Here is a 27,966-nt window from a genome sequence, read left to right as displayed (position 1 = left end):
TCAGCCACATGTCAGGATCAGCAGCAGAGCTGTCAGGAGAACCTCTGCCATCAGCTTCCGAGAGCAAATCTCATGTTGGAAGTTGCCTCAGGTAATTAATTAATTCTTCTGTAAATAGAAGGCTTGATGTGCACCAGTGGTGCTGTGGGATGTTCCTCAAGAGGGAAATAACCTTTCCAGTGGGGCTGCAGCAGGCAGTGAAGCACTCTTGGTGTGCAGCAGGCTCATTGCTCTGCCAGCTTCCTTCTGCAAGGGAACCAAAACACAATCTGCACCTAGGCAAAATGTGCTGCAGGGGCAGGGCAGCTGCTGCTGAGTCCCTGGGGACCTGCACAGTGCCTCCAGAGTGCTCAGGGGAAGCCACATTCTGGGATGGAGCCAGCACAGCCTGGCTGAGCTGCTGGGCTTCACCCTGCTGGGGTCTTCAGGCCAGGGTGGTGGTGATGCAGTCACACACTGCGGGCAGTGCTCCTGCACCGCCTGCCCGAGAGCCGGCGGAGGACAATCCCAGGGCAGGGCCTGGGGTCTGCTGTGGAGCTCTCCAGGCACAGCTCAGCCCCACAGGGATGCATTTGTTTGGGGAGCTGTCCTGCTGTCCAGCAGGCTGGGGTGATACATTTGGGGTGACATCATTTGTTTGGAGTGACTTCATTTGTTTGGGTGACATCATTAGTTTGGGGTGACATCATTTGTTTGGAGTGACTTCATTTATTTGGGGTGACATCATTAGTTTGGGTGACATCATTAGTTTGGGGTGTCATCATTAGTTTGGGGTGACATCATTTGTTTGGAGTGACTTCATCTGTTTGGGGTGACATCATTAGTTTGGGGTGACATCATTAGTTTAGGGTGTCATCATTTGTTTGGAGTGACTTCATCTGTTTGGGGTGACATCATTAGTTTGGGTGACATCATTAGTTTGGGGTGTCATCATTAGTTTAGGGTGTCATCATTTGTTTGGAGTGACTTCATCTGTTTGGGGTGACATCATTAGTTTGGGTGACATCATTAGTTTGGGGTGTCATCATTAGTTTAGGGTGTCATCATTTGTTTGGAGTGACTTCATCTGTTTGGGGTGACATCATTAGTTTGGGGTGACATCATTAGTTTGGGTGACATCATTAGTTTGGGGTGACATCATTAGTTTGGGGTGACATCATTAGTTTGGGTGACATCATTAGTTTGGGGTGTCATCATTAGTTTAGGGTGTCATCATTTGTTTGGAGTGACTTCATCTGTTTGGGGTGACATCATTAGTTTGGGGTGACATCATTAGTTTGGGTGACATCATTAGTTTGGGGTGTCATCATTTGTTTGGAGTGACATCATTAGTTTGGGTGACATCATTAGTTTGGGGTGTCATCATTTGTTTGGAGTGACTTCATCTGTTTGGGGTGTCATCGTGTCATCATTAGTTTGGGTGACATCATTAGTTTGGGGTGACATCATTTGTTTGGAGTGACATCATTTATTTGGGGTGACATCATTTATTTGGGGTGTCATCATTAGTTTGGGGTGACATCATTTGGGGTGACATCACTTGTTTGGGGTGACATTTGTTTGGGGTGACATTTGTTTGGGGTGACATTTGTTTGGGGTGACATTTGTTTGGCTTGACATCATAGGTTTGGAGTGTCATCATTGAGGTGACATAATTGGGGTGCCATCATTTCTCAGGGGGGTTTGCTTGCTTTGCAGCACATATTCCCCAAAGCCTTTTGGAAGCCATCTGCCTTGCCTCAGAGTTCAGAGTGGTTCCTGGGGCACCAAGCCACAGGGCTGGGCCAGGCTGTGTCCATTGGGATCCACAGAACCACAGAATGGGCTGGGCTGGAAGGTGCCTCCAAAGCTCATCCAGTCCAACCCCTCTGCAGTCAGCAGGGACATCCCCAACTAGATCAGGTTGCCCGGAGCTCTGTTGAGCCTCACCTTGACTATCTCCAGGGATGAGGCCTCAACCACCTCCCTGGGCAGCCTATTGCAGTGTTCCACTACCTTCATGGTGCAGAACTTGTTCCTAACATCCAATCTAAATCTGCTCTTCTCTAGTTTGTCCTTGTCCTGTCACTGCAGGCCTCTGCAAACAGTCTCCCTCCATCCTTCTTGCAGCCCCCTTCAGGTACTAGAAGGTCACTGTTAGGTCTTCCTGAAGCCTTCTTTTCTCCTGGCTGAACACCCCCAGCTCCCTCAGCCTGTCTTTGTAACCCCCTGATCATTTTCATGCCCTCCTCAGGACCTGCTCCATCAGGATAATGTCCTGGATTGCCTGGCACTGAGAAGTCTCTTCTTTTGGAACAGCATTCATGTGCCAGGGAAGGCTTAGATTGGATGTTAGGAACAATTTCTTTGCTGCAAGAGTGACACAGGCTGCCCAGGGAAGTGTTGGAGTCCCCATCCCTGGAGGTGTTCAGGAAAGATGTGACCTTGGCACTTGGGGCCATGGTTTAGTGGCCATGGTGGTGTTGGGTTGAAGTTGGGCTGGATGATCTCAGAGAGCTTTTCCAACCCAAACAGTTCTGTGATTCTATTCTATGATTCTGGATTTCAGCTCTGCTCTGGTGAGACCTCATCTGGAATATTGCTTCCAGCTCTGGGCTCCCCAGTTCAAGAGGGACAGGGATCTGCTGGAGAGAGTCCAACAGAGGGCTACAAGGATGCTGAAGGGCCTGGAGCACTGCCTGGGGAGGAGAGGCTGAGAGCCCTGGGGCTGTTCAGTCTGGAGAGGAGAAGACTGAGAGGGATCTGAGCAATGTCTACAAATAGCTGAGGGTCAGGAAGGAAGGGACAGGGACAGGCTCTGCTCACTCGTGCCCTGGGCCAAGGGGCAATGGATGGAAACTGCAGCACAGGAGGTTCCACCTCAACATGAGGAGGAACTTCTGCACTGGGAGGGTCCCAGAGCCCTGGAGCAGGCTGCCCAGAGGGGTTGTGGAGTCTCCTTCCCTGTGGGGCTCCTTTCAAGCCCCATCTGGATGTGTTCCTGTGTGCCCTGTGCTGGATTCTATGGTCCTGCTCTGGCAGGGGGGTTGGACAGGAGGATCTTCAGAGGTCCCTTCCAACCCTAACATCCTGTGATCCTCTGATCCCTGCTGTCCTTTGCTAAGAGACAAGTCCAAAAAGCACCTTTGAGGTTCACCACACAGGAGGGAAACTTTCTCACTTTTTCTGCTGCCGAGAGAGGTTGTGGAGTCTCCTCTGGAGAAAAACACCACCTGGGTGTGCTCCTGTGCGACCTGCCCTGGGTGACCCTGCTCTGGTGGGGGAGGGGGGTGGTTGGAACTGGATGGTCTCCAGAGGTCCCTTCCAACCCCTAACACCCTGAGAAATGTGATCCTGTTATTTGTGATCCTGTGATCTGTGATTCTGTGATCTGTGATCCTGTGATCTCTGATCTCTGATCCTGTGATCACTGATCCTGTGATCTCTGTTCCTGTGATTTGTGATCTGTGATTCTGTGATCTCTGATCCTGTGATCTCTGATCCTGTGATCTGTGATCCTGTGATCTCTGATCTCTGATCCTATGATCTCTGATCTCTGATCCTGTGATCTATGATCTGTGATCCTGTGATCTCTGATACTGTGATCTGTGATGCTGTGATCTGTCATTTGTGATCCTGTGATCTCTGATACTGTGATCTATGATCTGTTGTCTCTGATTCTGTGATCCTGTGATCTGTGATTCTGTGATCTCTGATCTGTGATCTCTGATCCTGTGATCTGTGATCCTGTGATCTCTGATCCTGTTATCTGTGATCCTGTGATCCTGTGATCTATGATCTGTGATCTGTGATCCTGTGATCCTGTGATCTATGATCTGTGAACCTGTGATCTGTGATCCTGTGATTGCTGATCCTGTGATCTGTGATCCTGTGATTTGTGATCCTGTGATCTGTGATCTCTGATCCTGTGATCTGTGAACCTGTGATTGCTGATCCTGTGATCTCTGATCCGGTGATCTGTGATCTGTGGTCTCTGATCCGTGATCCATGATCTGTGATCCATGATCTGTGAGCAGTGCTGCTGTGAGCAGCAAGCCCCCTCCCCTGCTGCGTGTGCTGAGCTGTCTGCTCTGCTGCAGGTGTGGCGGGGCACCCTGGCTCGCCTGCGCTACAAGCGGACGAAGGCTGCGCTCAGCATCCTCAGCTTCTATCGGCGCCACAAGGTCAGGGCCTACCTGCGGGAGGTGCTGCGCCGCTTCCAGCACGTGAGGCACATGAGGGACTATGGCAAGCACCTGCAGTGGCCAACACCACCCAAGGTCCTGCGCCGCTTCGAGGAGGCTCTCCACAACATTTACCACAGGTAGGCAGCAGCCTGATTGTCTGCTTCTCGCTCTGCCCCGCGGCAGGGAGCGGATCCTGCCCCTTGTCCTCCACAGGTCACAGGAGGGCATCGACCGCGCGGCACAGTGGAGGTGGATGGGAGCCAGCAATGGGCACTGGCAGCCCAGCAGGCAAACTGCATCCTGGGCATGGCCAGCAGGTGCAGAGAAGGGATTCTGCCCCTCTGCTCTGCTCTGCTCTGCTGAGACCTCACCTGTGGTGCTGTGTCCAGCTATGGGGTCCTGGTGGAGAGGGTCCAGAGGAGGACACAAAGATGATCTGAGGGCTGGAGCAACTCCCCTATGGGGACAGGCTGAGAGAGTTGGAGCTGTTCAGCCTGGAGAAGCTCCAGTGAGACCTTAGAGCTGCACTTCAATATCTGAAGGGGACCTGCAGGAAGGCTGGGGAGGGACTGTCCAGAAGGGGCTGTGGGGATAGAACAAGAAGCAATGACTTGAAACTGGAGCAGGGCAGAGTTAGGTTGGACATCAGGAGGGAGTTCTGCACAGTGAGGCTGGGGAGACACTGGAACAGGCTGCCCAGGGATGAGGTTGAGCAGCTGGAGACATTCAAGATCAGACCTGATGTAGCCCTGGGCAGCCTGCTCTAGCTGGAGCTGTCCCTGCTGACTGCAGGGCGCTTGGACAAGATGACTTTTGAGGGTCCCTTCCAACCTGATGCAGTCTCTGAATCTGTGATATGCAGGTGGCTTTTGGTCCCCTTGAGCAGACCAAGAATGATTCTGTTTCCAAGATTTAGTTAGGTGTGAGGGTTGAAAATTTCCCCCAACATCAAATTGCCAGACCAGCTCAGCTGGAAGCAAATGCAGCTGTGTTCACAAGCAGAACTACAACCTACAGTGGAATGCACTGAATGTGTACAAAACACACAATATTTGCAACATTTACAGGTATTTACAATGGCTAAACAGCACAAGAACCCCCCCTGGACAAAGCAGGGGAGCTACTAATAGCTTCCCCTTCCCTGCTGCCTACCCCCCTCCACAGGACAGAAGAGAGAAAAGAGCAGAGGGTTGGTGGTTAGATACTCAGCCATAGCAAAGCAATGCAGCCCAGGTCAGCAAGGACAGCAGAAGCCCCACCCAGAGCTGAGGAAGCAAAAAAAGAGAAAGTTAGTTTACCTAGCCAAGTTCTGTGGCAGATATCTGTCCAAGGGAACTATTTAGACTTTATCATTAGCTTCCTTTTTGCATCCAGTAGTAATTTAGTTGCATTCTACCACTTTCTGTTCAAGATCTGTGGAAAACTTTCCAGGCACAGCCTGAAACTACCACATCAGGGTGGACTTTGTGCTTCTGTCCTTGGCCCCTCTCTGGCCTTTCTGGATGGTTTTAGAAGAGAAGAGCAGCAGCTGTCAGATGAGGGGGAGAGAAAAGGAATCTTCCTGACTTCCTCAAGACCTCTAGGAAGCCAGCACTTTCCTGCAGCAGAATAAGCAGTGCTGCACCCTCCTGCCCTGTTCTGACTGCAGAAGAGGAGTTCTATACCTTTGCTACAGCCTGTAAGCTCCTAAAGGTGACTTCATTTCTTACGTGAGCTGTAGGCCAAGTAGTTATGATCCCAGTTTGGAAAATGATGACTTCTGAAAGTCACTGACTAGAGAAACCTTGGCATGGATGAGGCCTCTGGAGATCTCCAGTCCAGCCACCTGCTTGACCACCAGCACTAGGTCAAGTCAAGTCTTGGTTTTATCCACAGTTGGCTCTTCAAAACCATCCACAGCCTGTCTGGGTAGAGTCCTGCTTTCAGAACAAGCTCAGTGATCAGAACTGCAGCAGGAATGTTCAAGAGGGGATTGGACGTGGCACTTGGTGCCATGGTTTAGATAGTCATGAGGTTTAGGGTGACAGGTTGGACTTGATGATCTTTGAGGTCTCTTCCAACCTTCTTGATTCTATGATTCTATTCTATGATTTTAGGTGCCAAAAGACTTTTCACAGCATTAATCCTGGAGGCCTGGGGTTGGTGCTGGGGACTGGAGTGTGGTCTGGAGTCATGGAGGGGCTGTCCTGCCCTGTTTCATCTTGCAGTTGGTTATGTTTCAATCCTAGGGCCAAATTCAGCTATTAGATCATGGGATGATGGAATCATGGAATGCTTTGGGTGGGAAGGGACCCCCAAAGCTCATGCAGCCAGCAGGGACATCCCCAACTAGAGCAGGTTGCCCACAGCCCCAAACAACCTCCCCTGCAATGGTGTCAGGCATGAGGCAGCTCCCAGCCCTCTGAGCAACCTGGGCCAGGCTCTCCCCAGCCTCGGTGTCTCTCCCTTCTCTCCACTCTCAGTCTCCCTCTTTCAGAGTCAAACCATCCTCCCATGTCCTGTCACATCAGGCCCTGCTCACAAGTCTGTCCCCAGCAAATGTTGTAAATGAGCCCAGAGATGGGCTTGGAAAAACTTAGCTGGAAAGAGAGTGTGCAGGAGTTGACTTGTGGGTGTGGGCCAGGGAGTGCAGCAGCCAAACAGGACTCAGAGGTGAGAGATGACTTGAAAATGCAAACTGGTGTTTCATGGATGCAGTGGGAGCACTTCCTTGCCCCTTGGCATCTGCAGCCCAGGGGTGTCCTCGTGCTGCCCTGGCAGAAGCCCTCACAGTGTGTGGAACTGACTCAGACATTTGGTGGCAGGTGGAGGGCAGGGGAACTCATCCGGAGCGTCCCACCAGAAGTCCTACCTCAGCTGAGGGCCAAGGTTGCTGCCATGGAAGTGCTGAAGGGTCACAGAGCTGACATTGGCCTACAGAGAGCCTGGCAGGGGAATTACATCGCACTGGTGAGTCCAGAGGATCCCTCAAGGGCTGGGGCTTTGGGTGCTGAAAGGGTGAACAAGTGACTGGTGGCTTCTTGGGAGGGAGAAGCCCTTTGGAATCTCCTCTGTAAGGGGGTTTAGATCATTTCAGAGTCATGGAATCACAGAATGGTAGGGGTAGGAAGGGACCCCCGGAGATCTTCCAGACCAACCCCCTGCCAGAGCAGAGTCACCCAGGGCAGGTCACCCAGGAACACATCCAGGCAGGCCTTGAATGCCTCCAGAGAAATGGACTCCACCACCAGTCTGTGCAGCCTGCTCCAGGGCTCTGCCACCCTCAAAGTACAGAAGTTCCTCCTCATGTTCAGGTGGAGCTTCCTGTGTTCAGGTTTATGCTCACTGCCTCTGTCACTGAGAAGAGTCTGGCCCCATCCTCCTGACACCCACCCCTTAATATTTGCAAGCACTGAGCAGATCTCCCCTCAGCCTCTCTTCTCCAAGCTGAGCAGCCCCAGAGCCTTTGACTTCTACTGCTCTAGGTGGGACTCTGCACACTAAGCCCAGCCTGAGCATCTCCAGCAGCACTGACAGTGATGCCATCAGCTGCCTCCTCTGACAGCCAGAGCCAGGAGAGCCCTGGATGTCAAACTGACCTTCTGGACCTAATGGGCTGTTAAGAAATAGGTTGAAATTAAAAGGACCAAAGCAATCCTCTCTGTCTCCAGGCAGGCTGCAGTGCTGCCCCTCAGCCCAGCCTTCCTTGCAGCATTTGCTCTGTGCAGGGTTTGCAGAGCACACAGAGCTCCCCACACTCTGCCTGGGCAGAGGCTGAGGGGAGCCTCTGCAGGAGGTGGTGTGGCCACCATGCTCCCTGAGCCACTGTGCCAAGAGTGAGTGCCCCTGCAGTGGGCAAGAGGAGTTATCTGCCTCTCTTTTGCCCTTGCAGAAGGCAGAGAGCCCTCAGGCCACAGGCTCCTTCATCCCTGTTGCCACCGAGCTGAAGCGGAAGGACAAGTACATGAATGTCCTCTTCTCCTGCCACGTCCGCAAGGTAAGAGACCTGTGTTGGGCAGCAGGCAGGGTGGGCAAGCTTCTGGTGCTCAAAGTGCCACCTTGGGAAGCCAAGAGCTAGTTGTTGTTCCTGGTTCTGCAAATATCCTGTTGAAGAGCCCCAGGATTCCTTCGGCAGCACAAACCCTCACTCGATGTCAGAACTTCTTTGCCTCTAGTAGTGAATTATATTATCTGAGTAGTAATGGCATGAATCATGGAGTGGTTTGGGTGGGAAGGGACATGGAAAGCTCATCCAGTCCAACCCCTGCAGCCAGCAGGGACAGCCCCAACCACAGCAGGTTGCTCACAGCCCCAACCAACCTCCCCTGCACTGGTGCCAGCCATGGGGCAGCTCCCAGCTCTCTGCCCAGCCTGGGCCAGGCTCTCCCCACCCTCAGTGTCAAACATTTCTCCCTTCTCTCCAATTTCAATCTCCCTCTTTCACATTCAAACTATCCCCCCTTGTCCTGTCACCTCAGGCCCTGCTCCAAACTCTGTCCCCAGCTTTCTGCTGGGCTCTTGAAGCATTGCAAGACCACCAGGAGGTCTCCCTGGAGCCTTCTCTCGGTCTGTATGAAACCAGACATCTCTTGTGGCTTTCCAAAGAGAGAAGTCTCTCAGTGGAGTATTCCTCACTTTTCCAATGTGCTTTTCAGGAGCCTGCTTGGGCAGCTGGGTGAGTGGTTTGGGTGAATATTGGGGTCTGGATAAGTGATATGAGTGAATATTGGGGTCTGGGTGAGAGGTTTGAGAGACTATTGGGGTCTTGGATTGGTTTGAGTGAATATTGGGGTCTGGGATTGTTTTGAGAGAATATTGGGGTCTGGGTGAGTGGTTTCAGAGAATATTGGGGTCTGGGATTGGTTTGAGTGAATATTGGGGTCTGGGTGAGTGGTTTCAGAGACTGTTGGGGTCTGGGATTGGTTTGAGTGAATATTGGGGCCTGTTGTTAGGATTAGAGGAGGATCAGGTGAGCCTGAATCCCAAGCTGCTCTTCACAGCCTCACAGCAGTCTGGCTGGAACCTGTGTCAGGGACAAGGGGATACAGGAGAATTTCCTTCAGCTTTTTGAGGCTGAAACCCAAACAATTCCTTTTCTGCTGCATTTAATGACCTGCTGCCCAATTGTTGCTGTTCCCAGCTCAGCTGGAGCTTTGTACCAAGATGTGGTTGTAGGAACTGTTGCTCAGCTCAGGAAGGGAATGACGTGAGGGGATCCCTCAGGGGGTGTAATGCAGGGCTGCCATCTGGGACTTAGCTCTGCTGCCTGTTACACAACTCTTAAGCTTTTAAGTCCTCACATTTCTCTGGCTGCTCCTGAGTCAGCTCTGAAGGACAATGTCCTATGCAAGCAGGAGATGTGAGCACAGATCCACACCTCCTGCTCAGTTGCTGCTCAGTTGCTGTGCACTTGCTGCTGAGTTGCTGCTCAGGAGCTGCTGAGTTGCTGCTCAGGAGCTGCTCAGGGGCTGCTGAGTTGCTGCTCAGGAGCTGCTCAGGGGCTGCTCAGTTGCTGTGCACTTGCTGCTGAGTTGCTGCTCAGGAGCTGCTGAGTTGCTGCTGAGTTGCTGCTCAGGAGCTGCTCAGGGGCTGCTCAGTTGCTGTGAACTTGCTGAGTTGCTGCTCAGGAGCTGCTCAGGGGCTGCTCAGTTGCTGTGCACTTGCTGCTGAGTTGCTGCTCAGGAGCTGCTGAGTTGCTGCTGAGTTGCTGCTCAGGAGCTGTTCGGGAGCTGCTCAGTTGCTGTGAACTTGCTGAGTTGCTGCTCAGGAGCTGCTCAGGGGCTGCTGAGTTGCTGTGCACTTGCTGCTAAGTTGCTGCTCAGGAGCTGCTGAGTTGCTGCTCAGGAGCTGCTCGGGGGCTGCTCAGTTGCTGCTCGGTTGCTGCTAGGAGCTGCTCAGGAGCACAGAGCCTTCCAGCAAGGTCTGAGCAGTTGTGTTGGGCTGCAGGTGTCTGATGGAAGCCCTGAGCATACAGCCAGGCCTGGTCCTGCACATCTGCTGCTGTGTTTGCTTGCTGGGCAAAGCTGCTTTCTGCTGGGGTTTGGGGCACTGCTGCCAGCACCTCAGTAACAGAAGCAGCCTGGAGCTGGGGTGGGTGTTAGCTGCCATGGAGTGGATCCCTGGAAGGTTAGGTTCAGGGCTTTCAGAGGTGAAGAAAGCTTTAGCTTAGCAGCAGTGATTAAAGAAAGGAGCTCAGCTGAATATGCAGAGCCTGCCAGGTTGGAGACTTGCAGCCTGGTAGGTCTGAATTCTCTTGTGTCTTTTTTGATCTTTTTAAAGTTAAATCATTGCTAACAGAGAGTTCAGGATTAATCCTGTGCTGCCTGCTTGGCTGGAAATGCCTTTGGGTGGCTTTGAAGCCACCAGTGAGGGAAGCAGGAGTGGGGCAGCAGAGGAGGAGCAGAGCCAGCAGGCCCAAGGTGAGACAAGCTGAGCTGCAGCCACCAACATGGACATGCAGGAAGCCTTGGGTGACCTCAGCAGACACAGGGGAGCTGCTGCTCAGCCACCACCCAGCTCTGCCTGAAGCTTTGGGATCCTTAATACTTTTTCTGGTCTTTGTCCTTAAGGATCTCTGTTAGACAGAAAAATTATCACCCAAGTGAGTGAAAAGGCAGCTTCTCCTCTGGGCAGATGGTGGTCCTGAGGAAGCAGCTAGGAGCACTTCTCCTGCAGCAGATGGATGGAATCAGTGCAGTGCTGCTGCTGCTGGCCAGAGTGCAGCTGTGCAGGGCCTGCAGTGGTGTTTGAGGTTGGCAATTTCAGCACAGCTCCATGTTCAAACCCAAAAGCAGCTGACCCCTTTCAAATCCAGGTTTGGGGGTGGTTGTCTTTGGCAGTGAGCTGTTGGTCTTCCTTCTTGTCTGGACAAGAAACATCCAGGCACACCTGAAGTGAGCAAAGCAGTCAAACAGTCCTGAACCTTGAAAGCTAACAAAATAAAGATTTGACATTTCAAGGTGCAGATTTCATGCTCCAGCCAAGGCTCTCCTGGAGGGAAGCTGTGAGGCCTGAAATGTGAACAGCAGATTTGCAGAGTAAGCAGCAGTGAAGAGTCTCAGGGAGCCTGTGAGTGACTCCCTGCTGAGACTGCAAGAGCAGAGCTCTCACCTGACAACTGTCAGCCTGCTGCTTCTCTGCACATGAAGCCATTCATGTCCTAAGCTGTGTCTGTAAAGCAGAGGAGTTCCATGGCATCAGAGACTGGTTTGGGGTTTCACTTCCCAACCATCCCCCCTTGTCCTGTCACCTCAGGCCCTGCTCAAAACTCTGTCCCCAGCTCTCTGCTGGGCCCTTGAAGCACTGAGAGGCCACCAGAAGGTCTCCCTGGAGCCTTCTCCTCTCCAGGCTGCCCAAGCCCAACTCTCTCAGCCTGGCCTCCCAGCAGAGGGCTTCCAGCCCTGCCAGCATTGCTGTGGCCTCCTCTGGCCCTGCTGCACCAGGTCCCTGTCTGTGCTGTGCTGAGGACTCCAGAGCTGCCCCAGCACTGCAGGGGAGGTCTCAGCAGAGCACAGCAGAAGGCAGAATCCCCTCCCTGCCCCTGCTGCCCACACTGCTGGGGATCAGCTCAGGACAGGGCTGGGGCTGGGCTGGCAGCACTCAGTTCTGGCTCATCTCCAGCTTTTTCCCACCAGCTTCCCCAGGTCCTTCTCCAGAGGGCTGCTCTCCAGCCCTTCACCCCCAGCCTGGGGTGATACCAGGGCTTGCCCTGCCCCACATTTCTCTTGTCAAACACAAGCTGTAGCCTTCTGCCTCTTATCCATAAAGTGCCAGCAGCTCTCAGTGCTGTGGGGCAGGGGAATTTCTTCTGCTTGCTGAAGTTCTCCCTTTCCTTATTTATTTTTCCTTTTATTCTTATCTCTCTTTTTTCTGTGCAATCTCTAATTCCCCGCAGACCCACAGAGTGGTTTGGGTTGGAAGAGACCTTTCCAAGTGCCTGTGTCACCCCAAATGTTATTTGCACAAGTGTGGCACTTGGTGCTGGGCTGCCTTGGTGCTCAGAGCATTGGAACCAGAGCCACCTCCACTACAGGGATGTTTGTCAGATTCCTTACACTAAACCTGCTTTGTTGGGGGGCTGCAGATGGAGAATTTGTTTCTCAGCTGAAATTTGGCTCATGGGAAGCCTAAGCAGGGCACTGAAGAGTGAGTTATAGCAAGGGAAGCAATTCAGTATGAGGTGATGTCATTGCTTCCCTCCAGTCATTCTCCTACCAAAGCTTCAGTCCACAGGAGGAGGTTGCTCAAGTGCATTCCTGCTGCAATTTCATGATTCAGCTTATTTGAGGATTCTCTAGCAAAAAAAATCATAGAATCACAGAATGGGTTGGGTTGGAAGGGACCTTAAAGATGATCCAGTGCCAACCCCCTGCCATGGGCAGGGACACCTCCCCCCAGCCCAGCTTGCTCAAGGCCTCATCCAGCCTGGCCTGGAACACCTCCAGGGAGGGGACAGCCACAACCTCCCTGGGCAACCTGTGCCAGTCTCTCCCCAGCCTCACTCTCAAGAATTTCTTCCTCATCTCCACTCTCAATCTCCCCTCTCCCAGCTCAAAGCCATTGTCCCTCATCCTGTCACTCCCAGCCCTTGTCACAAGTCCCTCCCCAGCTCTCCTGGAGCCCTTCAGGTACTGGAAGGTTGCTCTGAGGTCTCCCTGGAGCCTTCTCTTCTCCAGGCTGAGCAGCCCCAACCCTCCCAGCCTGTCCCCATAGGGGAGGTTCTCCAACCTCTGATCCTCTTTGTGGCCTCCTCTGGCCCCTCTCCAGCAGCTCCAGGTCCTTGCTCTGTCACTGCTGGTCCCTTAGTCAGTGAGGTGTCCCTGTAAGGAGAGGGCAGCTTGGTGAGCTGAGGTGAGTGTTTTCTGTCTGCATCAGGCTCTCAGCAAGGTACCCATGTCTGAAGCAGTTCCTGGCTGTCAGCAGCAATGATAGCTGGTTGGAGATTAGAAAAAAAAAATTCCTTCCTGCAAGAGTGGTCAGGGATTGGAACAGGCTGCCCAGGGAGTCCCCATTCCTGGAGGTGTTCCAGAAACCTGTGGCCATGGCCCCTGGGGCAATGGTTTAGTGACCATCACAGTCTCACAGCCTCACTCAGAGGCTGGAAGGGACCTCCAGAGATCATCAGGTCCAACCCCCTGCCAGAGCAGGATCACTGAGGGTACTCTGCACAGGAACACATCCAGGTGGGGTTGGAAAGGCTCCAGAGAAGGAGACTCCACAACTCCCCTGGGCAGCCTGCTCCAGGGCTCTGTCACCCTCACTGTAGAGAAGTTTCTCCTCATGTTGAGCTGAAATCTTCTCTGTTGAAGTTTGAACTCATTGCTCCTTGGCTTATCACTGTGAACCACCCAACAGAGCCTGGGACCCTCTCCTTGCCCCCCACCCCTCAGCTATTGATAGACATTGATCAGATCCCTCTCAGCCTTCTCCTCTCCAGACTAATCACCCCCAGGGCTCTCAGTCTCTCTTCACAGGGAGATGCTCAAGTCCCCAAATCACCCTTGAGGCTCTCCCTTGGACTCTCTCCAGCAGGTCTCTGTCTCTCTTGAGCTGGGGAGCCCAGAACTGGACACAGGATTGCAGCTGTGGTCTCAGCAGGGCAGAGCAGAGAGGAAGAAGAACTTCCCTAGCCCTGCTGGACACCTTTCTTGATACATCCCAGGATCCCCTTGGCTCTCTTGGCCACCAGGGCACTTTGCTGTCCCATGCAGAACTTGCTGCCCACCAGCACTCCAAGGTCTTTCTCTGTGGAGCTGCTTTCCAGCAGGGCAGCCTCTAACCTGTCCTGGTGCCTGCTGTTGTTCCTCCCCAGATGTAGGACCTTGCACTTGTCCCTATTGAACTCCCTGAGGTTTGCCTGCACCCAGCTCTCAGCCTGTCCAGCTCACGTTGGACACCACAGTGGGGCTGGGTTGCTGGTTGGACTGGATGAGCTTCAAGGTTTCTTCTAACCAAAAGAATTCCAGGATTCCATGCAAAGCTGATCACAGCCAAGCTAAGCCTGGAGCTGGAGCCTGCTGTACAGAGCCTGGGAGAGGTTTGCAAAGCACTGAACTTGTTGACAGATTTTTTTTTTTTTTTGAGCTGCTGATTTCTGCTGTTTTGATGCAGCAAGAACAGCTCTGAGCAGGCAGGGAGCTGCTCTTGAAGCACTGAGAGCTGCTGCTGGGGTTTGCTGTAGCTTGAATGCTTGGGGTCTTAACTTAAAATCATAGAATCATAGACTCATAGAATCAGTCAGGGTTGGAAGGGACCACAAGGCTCAGCCAGTTCCAACCCCCCTGCCATGGCCAGGGACACCTCACACTACAGCAGGCTGGCCAGAGCCTCATCCAGCCTGGCTGCAAACACCTCCAGGGATGGAGCCTCAACCACCTCCCTGCACAACCCATTCCAGGCTCTCACCACTCTCCTGGGGAAGAACTTCTTCCTCACATCCAGTCTGAATCTCCCCACTTCCAGCTTCATTCCATTCCCCCCAGTCCTGTCACTCCCTGATAGCCTAAAAAGTCCCTCCCCAGCTTTCTTGGAGCCCTCTTCAGATCCTGGAAGGCCACAAGAAGGTCACCTCAGAGCCTTCTCTTCTCCAGACTGAACAGCCCCAACTCTCTCAGTCTGTCCTCAGAGCAGAGCAGCTCCAGCCCTCTGCTCATCCTGGTGGCCCTTCTCTGGACACCTTCCAGCATGTCCATAGCCCTCTTGGAACAGAGGCTCCAGACCTGGATGCAGTACTCCAGGAGTGGTCTCAGCAGAGCAGAGCAGAGGGGGAGAATCCCCTCCCTGCCCTGCTGGCCACACTTCTCCTGCTGCAGCCCAGGCTCTGCTTGGCTCTCTGGGCTGCAAGTGCTCACTGCTGGCTCCTGCTGAGCTTCTCCTCCCCCAGCACCCCCAAGGCCTTTTCTTCAGGGCTGCTCTCCAGCCAGTCCCTGCCCAGCCTGTATCAGTGCCTGGCATTGCCCTGACCCAGCTGCAGGACCTTGCCCTTGGTCTTGTTGAACCTCCTGAGGTTGGCTTGGGCCCAGCTCTGCAGCCTGTCCAGGTCCCTCTGGATGGATCCCTTCCCTCCAGCCTGTCCAGCTCCCTCTGGATGGATCCCTTCCCTCCAGCCTGTCCAGCTCCCTCTGGATAGATCCCTTCCTTCCACCCTGTCCAGCTCCCTCTCGATAGATCCCTTCCTTCCAGCCTGTCCAGCTCCCTCTGGATAGATCCCTTCCTTCCAGCCTGTCCAGGTCCCTCTGGATGGATCCCTTCCCTCCAGCCTGTCTGCTGCACCACACAGCTTGGTGTCATCAGCAAACCTGCTGAGGGTGCACTCAATGCCACTCTCCAACTTCAGCATCTTGAGATGAATTAATCATGGGTGAGTGTTTGGACCAAAGCTTTTCAAGCTCTTTTTAGAGAAGGTCTGTGAGGAGCCTTTGAAGTCTCCCTGCTGGAGCTGCCTTGCTTGCTTTCCTGCAGCAGGTACAGGCAGAAGCAGGTCACTTCAGCCTGTGGAAAAATCCGTCTGCTCTGAGCACTGTGGTGCTCTGTGCTTTGCAAAGGAGATGTTGAAGGGTTTTTTGCCTTGGGAAACCAACTGCATATTTCATGGAGAGCAGCAGATTTGGTTGTGTCACCTAGGAAACAGCAGCCTCTCTCTTTCACAGACTAAGGCTTTGCTGCCTCTTTCTCCCTCCTCATTCGTGGCACCAAGCTCCCTTGAGAGGCTCATCTCCAAAGCCTGCTGCCCTGCAGCATCTAGGGGCTCCCTGGCAGAGACCTGAGAAGCTGATTTGGAGGTTTTTCTGCTAGAGGCTAGACCTTCATTTTCCTCCCTGAGCTTGTCAAGAAGCTAAATTCAGAGCTAATCAAATTTGGATCAACAAAGATATAAATAAAAAGCACCCAGAAGGTGCAGGGAAGAGAGTGCTGGGCAGGGCTGCTCTTCAGGAGGGGGTGAGCTGGAGCTGAGAACATAAGGGCCTGTCTCCACTCCTACAGACTCACAGCACTGCCATTTGCCATGGTGCTGGCAGCTGATGAATCTCTTCTGTTGCTTCCCAGCACCACAGTTTGCTTCTAAAACCCCAGCATGTTATTTACATGACCGTGCCTCAGCTGCATGAGACACCTGAAGCAAGAGCTGCAAGGGCCATGGTGAGCTGCAGAGCTGTCAGAATTTGCTTCTCAGGTGGGATCAGCTGCTGGACCTCCCCTGCAGCACATCTCCTTAGCTGAATTTATTGCTCAGTGTGAACCCTGGGAGCAGTGGGAAAGCACAAGGAAGGAGAGGGATTTAAACCATGCTTGAGGGACTCCTGCATGATCATAGAATGGCTTGGAAGGGATCTCAAAGATCATCCAGTGCCAACCCCTGCCATGGGCAAGGACACCTCCCCCCAGCCCAGCTTGCTCAAGGCCTCATCCAGCCTGGCCTTGAGCACCTCCAGGGAGGGGACAGCCACAGCCTCCCTGGGCAACCTGTGCCAGTGTCTCCTCACCCTCACTCTAAAGAATTTCTTCCTCATCTCCAGTCTCAGTCTCCCCTCTCCCAGCTCAAAGCCATTGTCCCTCATCCTGGCACTCCCAGCCCTTGTCACAAGTCCCTCCCCAGCTCTTCTGGAGCCCTTCAGGTACTGGAAGGTTGTTCTGAGGTCTCCCTGGAGCCTTCTCTTCTCCAGGCTGAACAGCCCCAACTCCCTCAGCCTGACCCCACAGGGGAAGTTATCCAGCCTCTGATTCTCTTTGTGGCTTCCTCTGGCCCCTCTCCAGCAGCTCCAGGTCCTTCCTGTGCTGGGGGCTCCAGAACTGGAGGCAGTGCTGCAGGTGGGGTCTGAGCAGAGCAGAGCAGAGCACAACAGGGCAGAGCAGGGCACAGCAGAGCAGAGCAGGGCACAGCAGATCAGAGCAGAGCAGGGCAGAGCAGAGCAGGGCAGAGCAGAACAGGGCACAGCAGAGCAGAGCAGGGCAGAGCAGAACAGGGCACAGCAGAGCAGAGCAGAGCAGAGCAGAGCAGGGCACAGCAGAGCAGAGCAGGGCACAGCAGATCAGAGCAGAGCAGGGCAGAGCAGAGCAGGGCAGAGCAGGGCAGAGCAGAACAGGGCACAGCAGAGCAGAGCAGGGCAGAGCAGAACAGGGCACAGCAGAGCAGAGCAGAACAGGGCAGAGCAGAGCAGGGCAGAGCAGAGCAGAGCAGAACAGGGCAGAGCAGAGCAGAGCAGAGCAGAGCAGGGCACAGCAGATCAGAGCAGAGCAGGGCAGAGCAGAGCAGGGCAGAGCACAGCAGAGCAGAACAGGGCACAGCAGAGCAGGGCAGAGCAGAGCAGAGCAGAACAGGGCAGAGCAGAGCAGAGCAGAACAGGGCAGAGCAGAGCAGAGCAGAGCAGGGCAGAGCAGAGCAGGGCAGAGCAGAGCAGGGCAGAGCAGAGCAGAGCAGGGCAGAGCAGAGCAGGGCAGAGCAGGGCAGAGCAGAGCAGAGCAGGGCAGAGCAGAGCAGGGCAGAGCAGAGCAGGGCAGAGCAGAGCAGAGCAGAGCAGGGCAGAGCAGGGCAGAGCAGAGCAGAGCAGAGCAGAGCAGGGCAGAGCAGAGCAGGGCAGAGCAGAGCAGAGCAGAGCAGGGCAGAGCAGGGCAGAGCAGGGCAGAGCAGCATTCCTAAGCATAACACTACCTGCTGGAAGCTGAGCTTGCTTCTTGTCCCTGCTTTCTGGGCAGCAGCTGCAGGGCCTTCTGCTGTGGGGTAGCTCTGCTGGCACAGCTTGGTGAGGTCTTTGTCACTGTGGACTCTGTGCATGGGCACCAGGCTGGCCATGATGGGAGCAGCAAACATCCTGGCAGAGGGGATGCTGTCAGGCTCTTCAGTAACCATTCAAAGAAACACAACAGATGTGTCTTGGAGCATCAGGGCAGAGGGACCAGCCACAGCCTGGCAGACTGCAGAAGCCTTTGCCCAAAGTCCCAAGCCACAGGACAAGGAGCTGGGAGCTGCAGAGCCAATAAGGAGACCTTCTTGTGGCCTTCTAGTACCTGAAGAGGGCTACAGGAAAGCTGGAGTGGAACTTTTTAGGGTGTCAGGGAGTGATAGGACTGGGAGGGGAGGGATGGAGAAAAATTAGAAGTGACAGAAGGAGAGGACACACTCTCAAGCTGCACCAGGGGAGGTTTGGGCTGGATGTGAGGAAGAAATTCTTCCCAGAGAGATTGGCCATGGAATGGCTGCCTGGGGAGGTGGTGGAGTCACTGTCCCTGGAAGTGTTTAAGATCAGACTGGATGAGGCAGTTGGTGCCATGGTTTGGTTGGTTAGATGCTGTTGGGTGATAGGTTGGACTTGCTGATCTCTAAGGCCTTTTCCAACCTGCTTCATTCTGTGATTCTGTGAAGTGGGGAGATTCAGATTGGATGTCAGGAAGAAATTCTTCCCCATGAGGGTGATGAGAGACTGGCACAGGTTGCCCAGGGAGGTGGTGGAAGCCTCATCCCTGGAGGTTTTTGCAGCCAGGCTGGAGGTGGCTGTGAGCAACCTGCTGTGGTGTGAGGTGTCCCTGCCCGTGGCAGGGGGTTGGGACTGGATGAGCCTTAAGTTCCTTTCCAACCCTGACAGCTCTGTGATTCTAAGCTATGGTCTGAGGAGCTCTGCTCCAACAGCTCTGTGTGTAGCACCAGACACTCCTAACCTACTTTCTCAGGGCCATTCAGTGTTTCAGAGCCTTTTTTTTTTTCTCTCTCCCATTCATCTGCTTCCTAAAATAATCCCAGTTATTCAGCACTTCTTCCTGTGAGATTTTCCAGGCCCTCAGTCATGCTCTTTACCTTCTCTGACCCATCAGAGTCTCCTTCATGTTCTCCATCCCAGTACTCCACACACTACCCAAGTGAGATCCTGGCACCCAGGACATTATTCCTTCTGCTGGTCTGCACTTCATGCTAAAGCTTTGCTTGTTCTCAGCTGTGCTTGGGCCAAGATCTCTCCAGAGCTGTCTAAACCCATCTCCAGTTACTGTTCCTGAGTTGGAGCTGTTGAGCTGAAGCTGTCAGGGAGCTCTGCAGTTTTCATTCCTTGCTTTTATCTGCTCTGAACTTTGTCACTCTGCTGCCTGTTGACTGAAAAGATTTCAGATCTCCGCTTGCCTCCTGGCTTCACCTAGCAAAGTCCTATTTATGTTCATCCTCCTCATCCCAGCTCCCCCTTGTCTGCCCTTCCCAGCTGATTAGCAAACACCACAGTGGCTGTGCCACAGCCATGGCTGCAGCTTGGCCCTGGCTGGGGAAAGTCTCTGCTTCAGGTCCTACTTCCTCACTTACTGCTTGGTATCCTGCCTCTGTCTGCTGGAAGTCCAGATGGCATCAAACAGAACCCAAAGGTGGTGAGGGTTGGAAGGGACCTCTGGAGCTCATCCAGTCCAAGCCCCTGCCAAAGCAGAGCACCCACAGCAGCTTGTCCAGGAGCACAATGCCCAGGGGGGGTTGGAAGCTCTCTGGACAAGGAGACTTCACAACCTCTCTGGGCAGTCTGCCCCAGGCCTCCAGCACCCTCACAACAAAGAAATTTCTCCTCCTCTTCAGATGGAACCTCCTGGGTTCCAGTTTGTGCTCCTTGCCCCTTGTCCTGTCCCTGGGCACCACTGAGCAGAGTCTGGCCCCTGCCTCTTGCCCCCCAGCCTTTATCTCTTGCTGAGCATTGCTCAGCTCCCCTCTGGGGCTGCTCTTCTCCAGGCTCTCAGCCTTTGCTCCTCACAGAGCTGCTCCAGGCCCCTCAGCATCTTTGTAGCCTCCATGGACTCTCTCCAGCAGTTCCCTGTCTCTGGAACTGGGGAGCCCAGAACTGGAGGGAATTCTCCAGATGTAGCCTCACCACAGCAGAGGGGGAGGAGAACCTCCCTCAGCCTGCTGGTCACACTCTTAATAATGCCCCCAGGAGACCTTCTTGGCCATGAGGATACCAGGCTGGCCTTTGGTGTAGTGTTTCCTGGACACATGAATTATCCTGTTATGGAGATGTTCCTTTCCTCTGTGGGATCCCAGCCTGGGATGCAGCCCAGGCTGCCACTGACCTTCTGTGCTGCAAGCTCACACTGCCTGCTCCTGTCCAGCTTCTCAGCCACCAGAACCCCCAAGTCCTTTTCCTCAGGGCTGCTCCTCCCAGCCTGTACTGCTAGTGAGGGTTGCTCTGACCCAGCTGCAGGACCCTGCAGTTGGTCTTGTTGAACCTCACCTGGGCTCACCTCTCCAGCCTGGCCAGGTCAGTCCACGGGGGCTGGGACACACTGGCCTGGAATTGTGCCAGGGGAGGGTTAGGTTGGAGATGAGGAAAAATTTCTTTGCTGTAAGAGTGGTCAGGGATTGGCACAGGCTGCCCAGGGAGGTGGTGGAGTGCCCATCCCTGGAGGTGTTCCAGAAACCTGGGGCCATGGCCCTTGGGGCCATGGTTTAGAGGCCGTGGTGGGGTTGGGCTGCTGGTTGGACTGGATGAGCTCAGAGAGCTTCTCCAACCTGGATGATTCTCTCACTCTAGGTACCCAAACAGCATCTGGGCTGATGAAACCACAGAATGGTTTAGGTGGAAAGGGACCTCTGAAGCTCTGTGATCCCACCTCCTGCTCTGGGCAGGGCTGGCTGCAGAGCTGGGTGATGTCACTCAGACCCTCAGTGTTGAACATTCCCAAGGATGGAGCTTACACAACCTCTCTGAGCCCTGTTCCAAGGGAGATTTCCTTCCTTTATGATGTCTCCTTGGACTTTCTGCTGCTGCATCTTCTTTGAGCAACCTGATCCATGTGAGGTGTCCCTGCCCATGGCAGGGGGTTGGAACTGGATGATCCTTGAGGGCCCTTCTAACCCTAACAATTCTATGATTCTGCTGCTTGTCTTCTGTCCTTTGGCTGCACCTCTCTGAGAATCACAGAATTATTTAGGCTTTGAAAGACCTCAAAGGTCACTGAGTCCAACCATCAGCCCAGCACTGCCAGGGCACCACTGAACCGTGGCCCTCAGCACCACATCTCCACAGCTCTGAAACTCTGCCAGGGGTGGGGACTCCTCCACTGCCATTTCCCAATGAGTTGCAGAGCCTTGCAGATGTGGTGCTGAGGGCCATGGGTTAGTGGTGCCCTGGCAGTGCTGGGATAAGGCTTGGTCTGGATAATCTCCGAGGTCTTTTCCAACCAACATGGGTTTGTGGTTCTCTGACTTGCCCAGGTTGCCTCAGCCCTGCTGGGATAACTCTGGGGGTGCTGCTTCTCCAAGGTTCTCTGTTTGTAGATGGGATCTCAGGGTCCACCTCCCCCATTCACTGTTCCAGGATCTGTGAAGAAATCTCAGTTAAGAGCCATGTGAGGTCTGCAATGTTCACTGCAGCAGCTCTGCTGTGAGGCCAGGCTGAGGGAGCTGGGGGTGGTCAGCCTGGAGAAGACTACAAGGGGACCTCAGAGCTGCCTCCCAGTACCTGAAGGGATCCTGCAGGAAGGCTGCAGAGAGACTTTTCCTGAGGGTGTCTGGAGATAGGCCAAGGGGCAATGGTTTGAAGCTGAGGCAGAGCAGGGTTAGGCTGGAGCTGAGGAAGAAGTTCTTGAGTAGGAGGGTGGTGAGACTTGGAACAGGGAGGTTATGGCTGCCTCCTCCCTGGAGGTGTTCAAGGCCAATTTGGATGAGGCCCTGAGCAGCCAAATCTAGATGAGAGGTGTCCCTGGGCATGGCAGGGGGCTTGGAGGAGATGCTCTCTGAGGTCCCTGCCAAGCTGAGCCATTCTAGGATTCTATCTTCCTGCTGGGGCTGCTGGCACTGAAGGTGCAGAGAGGCTGAGGGAGCTGGGGGTGTTCAGCCTGGAGGAGGCTCAGGGCAGACCTCATTGCTGTCTACAACTACCTGGAGGGAGGTGTAGCCAGGTGGGGGTTGGGCTCTGCTCCCAGGCAAGCAGCAATAGAACAAGAGGACACAGTCTCAAGCTGTGCAGGGGGAGGTTTAAGCTTGAGGTGAGGAGAAAGTTCTTCCCAGAGAGAGTGGTTGGCCATTGGAATGTGCTGCCCAGGGAGGTGGTGGAGTCACCATCCCTGGAGGTGTTCAAGAGGGGGTTGGACGTGGCACTTGGTGCCATGGTTTAGTAGTTATGAGGTCTTGGGTGAGAGGTTGGACTTTGATGATCCTTGAGGTCTTTCCCAACCTTATTGATTCTGTGATTCTCTTCCTTGCAGGTCAATCGCTTCAACAAGGTGGAGGACAGAGCAATCTTCATTACTGACAGACACCTCTACAAGATGGACCCCATGAAGCAGTACAAGGTGATGAAGACCATCCCCCTCTATAATGTGAGTACAAGGAGTGGGGAGCCTCACCTTGGGCTCTCAGGCATGTGCAGAGCATCTCCTGCTTAGCTCCACTGGCACAAGCATCAGATGGAGAATACCCTGGGGGACAGTTTGTGGTGTAGTAAAAATGATTGCAGTGCAGGCAGCTGCTGGAGGGCAGCTCTGCAGAGAAGGACCTGGGAGTGCTGGGGGACAAGCTCCCCATGAGCCAGCAAGGTGCCCTCATGGCCAAGAAGGGCAATGGTCTCCTGGAGGCTGAGGGAGGTTCTCTGCCCCCTCTACTCTGCCCTAGGGAGGCCACATCTGGAGTCCTGGGTCCAGTTCTGGGCTCCCCAGTACCAGAGGGACAGGGAACTGCTGGAGAGAGTCCAGTGGAGGCTCCAAAGCTGCTGAGGGGCCTGGAGCAGCTCTGTGAGGAGCAAAGGCTGAGAGCCCTGGGGCTGAGAGCCTGCAGAAGAGCAGCCCCAGAGGGGAGCTGAGCAATGCTCAGCAAGAGCTAAAGGCTGGGGGGCAAGAAGCTGGGGCCAGACTCTGCTCAGTGGTGCCCAGGGACAGGCCAAGGGGCAAGGGACACAAACTGGACCCCAGGAGGTTCCATCTGAAGAGGAGGAGAAACTTCTTTGTTGTGAGGGTGCTGGAGACCTGGAGCAGGCTGCCCAGAGAGGTTGTGGAGTCTCCTTGTGTGGAGAGCTTCCAACCCCCCCTGGGCATTGTGCTGCTGGGCAAGCTGCTGTGGGTGCCCTGCTGGAGCAGGGGCTTGGACTGGATGAGCTCCAGAGGTCCCTTCCAACTCCACCATGCTGGGGTTCTGGGATCTTCAGCCCCAATGCATCACTTACCTCTCAATGTCAGTGCCTAAAATCCCAGCTAGCCCCCACCCTGCCCCTCTCCCTCTCTTCTGCTCCTCCTTCTGTTTCTTTTGTTGTTTGCTGTGCTCTGCAAGGTCTTGAGCTCCATCAGGGGTCTGAATTTCACTGCAGCTGTTGAGCTCTGGGGCTTTGTTTGATCCTTCAGGCCAGGTTTCAATGATTTCTTCTCTCTGTTGATGTTTCAAGCAAATCTGATCAAAGCTGCACTCAGAGCCCAAGTGAGGGGTCTGAGCTTTGGGGGTGCTGAGCTTAGCTGCTGGTTACAAAGCACTGGGAGGAAAGGGGATGGGGGAAGCCTGATCCTGGCTCTTGAGCATCCTTTGAGTGTGGATTTGGCTGCTTGTTTGTTTGGCTGCCACCGTGATCTGCAAGCTGCAGAACCTGCCTGGGCCCCTGGGGGTTGTAGACAGAGGAGCTGGGGTTGGGAGGAACAATAAACCTGGGGTCCCTCTGGGGCTGAGAGAGCAGAGGTGGCATCAGGGTGCTGGTGAAGTCTCTCTCATGTGTGGAGGGAAGCAGGACTCATAAGAGCATCAAGGGCAACTGCCAGCCCAGCACCAGCATGGCCACAGAACCACTGCCCTCAGCACCACAGCCACACACCTCTGAATTCCTTCAAGGATGGGGACTCCACCACTGCCCTGGGCAGCCTGGGCCAGGGCTTGACAGTCCCTTTGGGGAAGAAATTGTTCCTCATGTCCAACCTAAGCCTTCCCTGGGGCAACTTGAGGAAGTTTCTTCAGTGTGGGGATTGAATTCAGGATTCTGCCCCTCTGCTCTGCTCTGCTGAGACCCCACCTGCAGCACTGCCTCCAGATCTGAGCACAGCACAAGAAGGACCTGGAGCTGCTGGAGAGGGTCCAGAGGAGGTCACAAAGATGATGAGAAGCTGGAGAACCTCCTCTATGGGGACAGGCTGAGAGATGTGCAGATGTTCAGCCTGAAGAAGAGAAGGCTCCAGGGAGACCTCAGAGCAGCCTTCCAGTACCTGAAGGGCTCCAGGAGAGCTGGGGAGGGACTTGTGACAAGGGCTGGGAGTGCCAGGGTGAGGGACAATGGCTTTGAGCTGGGAGAGGGGAGACTGAGAGTGGAGATGAGGAAGAAATTCTTTCCAGTGAGGGTGGGGAGACACTGGCACAGGTTGCCCAGGGAGGCTGTGGATGTCCCCTCCCTGGAGGTGCTCAAGGCCAGGCTGGATGAGGCCTTGAGCAAGCTGGGCTGGGGGGAGGTGTCCCTGCCCATGGCAGGGGTTGGAGCTGGATGAGCTTTAAGGCCCCTTCCAACCCAAACCATTTCAGGATTCTATGAAACCAGTTTGGGTGGGAAGGGACCTTTCAGGCTCATCCAGTCCACCCCCCTGCAGTCTGCAGGGACTTCTGCACCTGGAGCAGGTTGTCAGATTTCTCCTCTTGTACTTCTGTTTTCTCTTGGTTCCTAAATGATCTCTTGGTTGTCGTCTTTCACTTCTCCAGCTGCCTGGCATCCCCCACCCCCCATTTTTCCACAAGCCTGATCCCTTCCCCTATGGAAACCCTTCTGCAGTGCCCAGAGAGAGCTGTCAGCAGTCCATCAGTGCAGGGAGATTCCATCTCTGGAGGCAGGAGCAGCTGTCTGAGCTGAGCTGAAGATTTCTGAGGAGCCAGTGGCTGAGAACTGCAGAGTGCTGCTGGGTCTGGAGGTTGTGGAGTCTCCTTCTCTGGAGGCTTCCCAAGCCCACCTGGATGTGTTGCTGTGTGGCCTGCCCTGGGTGCTCCTGCTCTGGCAGGAGGGTTGTGCTGGATGATCTCTGGAGGTCCCTCCCAGCCCCTGACATTCTGTGATCCTGTGATCTGTGTCTGCTGTGTCCTGCCAGGAGGGTCCTTCTCCACAGGGAAGAGGAATTGTCCTTCCTGTGTGTGGAGGTGACCCTGGCTGCCCCTGTGCTGCTGTCACTGTGCTGCTGGCTGTCAGCACCAGCCTGTCACCAGGGCAGCATCCTCAGGGCTGCTGTTTCCGTGGCAACCTGACTGGAGACAGTCAGCTGATGTCTGTTACCACCAGGAGCTTGTTTGTGGCTGCAGCAGTGGCACACAGCTCCCTCCTGCTCACAAGGAAAGAGGTCAGGTGGAGCCTGCAGCCCCCAGCTCTGCTGTGGGGTTCCCTGTCCTGTCTGAGGAGTCTGTCCTGGCGTGCAGGAGGTGACAAAGCAACCACTGCCCTTTCAGGCCTGGCTGTGGATGGAGCTGCCTCTGGGAGGGATGTTCTGCCCCAGCAGCAGCAGCAGCTCACAGCTGCTCTTTGTTCTCACCTGCAGAGAAAACAAACAGCTGATGGCAGAGGGGATTGAAAGCAGCTGAGCAGCAGAGAGGGTCCTGCAAGTCGCTCTCCCAGTACAGAGGGGATTGCAGTCAGGGGTGCTCTGTGGATCCTAGAATGGCTCAGGTTGGAAGGGACCTCAGAGATCAGCTTCTCCAACCCTCTGCCATGCCCAGGGTTGCCTCTCTGCTAGAATTGGTTGCCCAAGGCCTCATCCAGCCTGGCCTTGAACACCTCCAGGCAGCAGGCAGCCACAGCCTCCCTGGGCAGCCTGCTCCAGAGTCTCACTGCAGAACTTCCTCCTCAGCTCCACTCTAACCCTGCTCTGCCTCAGCTCCAAACCATTCCCCCTTGGTCTCCAGACACCCTCAGCAAAAGTCCCTCTGCAGCCTTCCTGTTGGTGCCCTTCAGGTCCTGGCAGGCAGCTGTGAGGTCCCCCCAGAGCCTTCCCTTCCCCAGGCTGACCACCCCCAGCTCCCTCAGCCTGTCCCCACAGCAGAGCTGCTGCAGCCCTTCTCTCCTGCTGCTCTGTTTGTCAGTGCTGGGAGCAGCTCCTCCTCTGGCTGAGTCCTTTTGTGCTGCCTTTATTTGCTCAGAGTCCCCTGGGGAGGGGGGAAACAGGAACATTCTGAAGGGCTCTTGGCCTTCTAACAGAGTTCTGCTGAATAATTCATATTTCAGTTGGCTTTTCAAACCCAGAGATTTCAACTTGTTCCTCTTTCACCCTGGGTGCCCATTGCAGGCTGGGTGGCAGCAGTCCCTGTGGTGCCATTGTGCTCTCAGGATGTTGTTGAAGGATGCAGATGGGAATGGGAAGGGGCAGCTGGTAATGGCTGTGCAGGGCATGGAGAATTTCCTCACCTCACAAGAGCCTGAATGGTGGAGAATGAGCTCCACTTGTCTTGGGTTTATGCAACTGGTAGCAGGAGGCCTCATTGAGTCACAGAATTGTTTTGGTTGGAAAGGACCTTGGAGATCATCAGCTCCAAGCCTTAACCCAGCACTGCCAGGGCACCACTAACCCATGGCCCTCAGCACCACAGCTCCATGGCTCTGACAGCCCTCCAGGGATGGGGACTCCAGCACTGCCCTGGGCAGCCTGGGCCAGGACTTGACAACCCTCAAGGGGAAGAAATTGTTCCTCATGTCCAACCTAAACCTCCCCTGGGGCAACTTGAGGCTGTTTCCTCTCCTGGGGTCTCCTCTTGCTCAGAGTTTAGACTGTCTGCAGTTCTGACAGCCCAGGGCACTGTCAGGCAACAAGACAGCAGTGATGCCAGGGAGCCAGGGGACTGCTGGAGAGAATCCATGGAGGCTGAGGGGCCTGGAGCAGCTCTGTGAGGAGCAAAGGCTGAGAGCCCTGGGGCTGAGAGCCTGCAGAAGAGCAGCCCCAGAGGGGAGCTGAGCAATGCTCAGCAAGAGCTAAAGGCTGGGGGGCAAGAGGCTGGGGCCAGACTCTGCTCAGTGGTGCCCAGGGACAGGCCAAGGGGCAAGGAGCACAAACTGGAACCCAGGAGGTTCCATCTGAAGAGGAGGAGAAAGTTCTTTGTTGTGAGGGTGCTGGAGGCCTGGAGCAGGCTGCCCAGAGAGGCTGTGGAGTCTCCTTGTGTGGAGAGCTTCCAACCCCCCCTGGGCACTGTGCTCCTGGGCAAGCTGCTGTGGGTGCCCTGCTTTGGCAGGGGCTTGGACTGGATGAGCTCCAGAGGTCCTTTCCAACCCCCATGGGATTCTCTGGTTCCATTCCCAGTGCTCTGTGTGTGGATCTGAGGGTGGTTGTTGGGCAGACTCGTGGCTACAGCTGGTTTCCTTTGAAAAGCAATAAAAAGCAGGCTTGAGAGGGCCCTGAGTGCTGATGCAGGTTCCTCCTGTGTGAGATTTCAGGAACCAAGCTCTGTCTGGGAGAAATCCACTCCATGTCCTCTTTGGTGGGTGGCCCATGCTATGCAGCAGGCAGAAGGGCACTGCAGTGCCCTGGGACACTGCTGCTCCTGGCAGGCTTTGCTCAGAGGGAGCCCACTCCAGGCAGTTGCATTTCCTTGCACCTTTGAGACCATTGACTTCCAAACCCAAGTTCCTCTTTCCCCTTGGCTTTTTCAGCCTCTGGGAGGAGAGCCAAGGGCTTGCTCTTGGCCATGGGCCTCTGGTGGAGGCACTCTTTGCCTTACCCAAAGAGTGGCTGTCAATGGCCCATGGCCAAGTGGCGGCCACTGACAAGTGGAGTCCCTCAGGGATCAGTGCTGGGACCCTTCTTGTTTAACAAGGCAGTGGCACTGAGGCTCCCTCAGCAAGTCTGCAGATGACAGCAAGCTGTGTGGTGCTGCTGACAGGCTGGAGGGAAGGGATCCATCCAGAGGGAGCTGGACAGGCTGGAGGGAAGG

At 54.6% G+C, this 27,966-nt stretch overlaps 1 protein-coding gene across 1 annotated transcript in view; it reads left to right on the top strand.

The window, feature by feature from the left end:
- MYO1D (myosin ID) overlaps positions 1-27,966 on the top strand; it is a 233,184-nt gene that overhangs the window by 131,723 nt on the left and 73,495 nt on the right. The window contains exons 17-20 of the mRNA XM_054396475.1: positions 4,080-4,303; positions 6,971-7,115; positions 8,038-8,142; positions 22,311-22,424. Coding sequence (XP_054252450.1) covers positions 4,080-4,303; positions 6,971-7,115; positions 8,038-8,142; positions 22,311-22,424 — 588 coding nt within the window. The remainder of the gene's footprint in view (positions 1-4,079; positions 4,304-6,970; positions 7,116-8,037; positions 8,143-22,310; positions 22,425-27,966) is intronic.

The sequence above is a fragment of the Indicator indicator genome, chromosome 37 (genome assembly GCF_027791375.1).
Source record: "Indicator indicator isolate 239-I01 chromosome 37, UM_Iind_1.1, whole genome shotgun sequence".
NCBI lineage: Eukaryota > Metazoa > Chordata > Aves > Piciformes > Indicatoridae > Indicator > Indicator indicator.
Note: the sequence above shows the minus strand (reverse complement) of the source record. Positions and strands in the feature narration are given on the sequence as shown.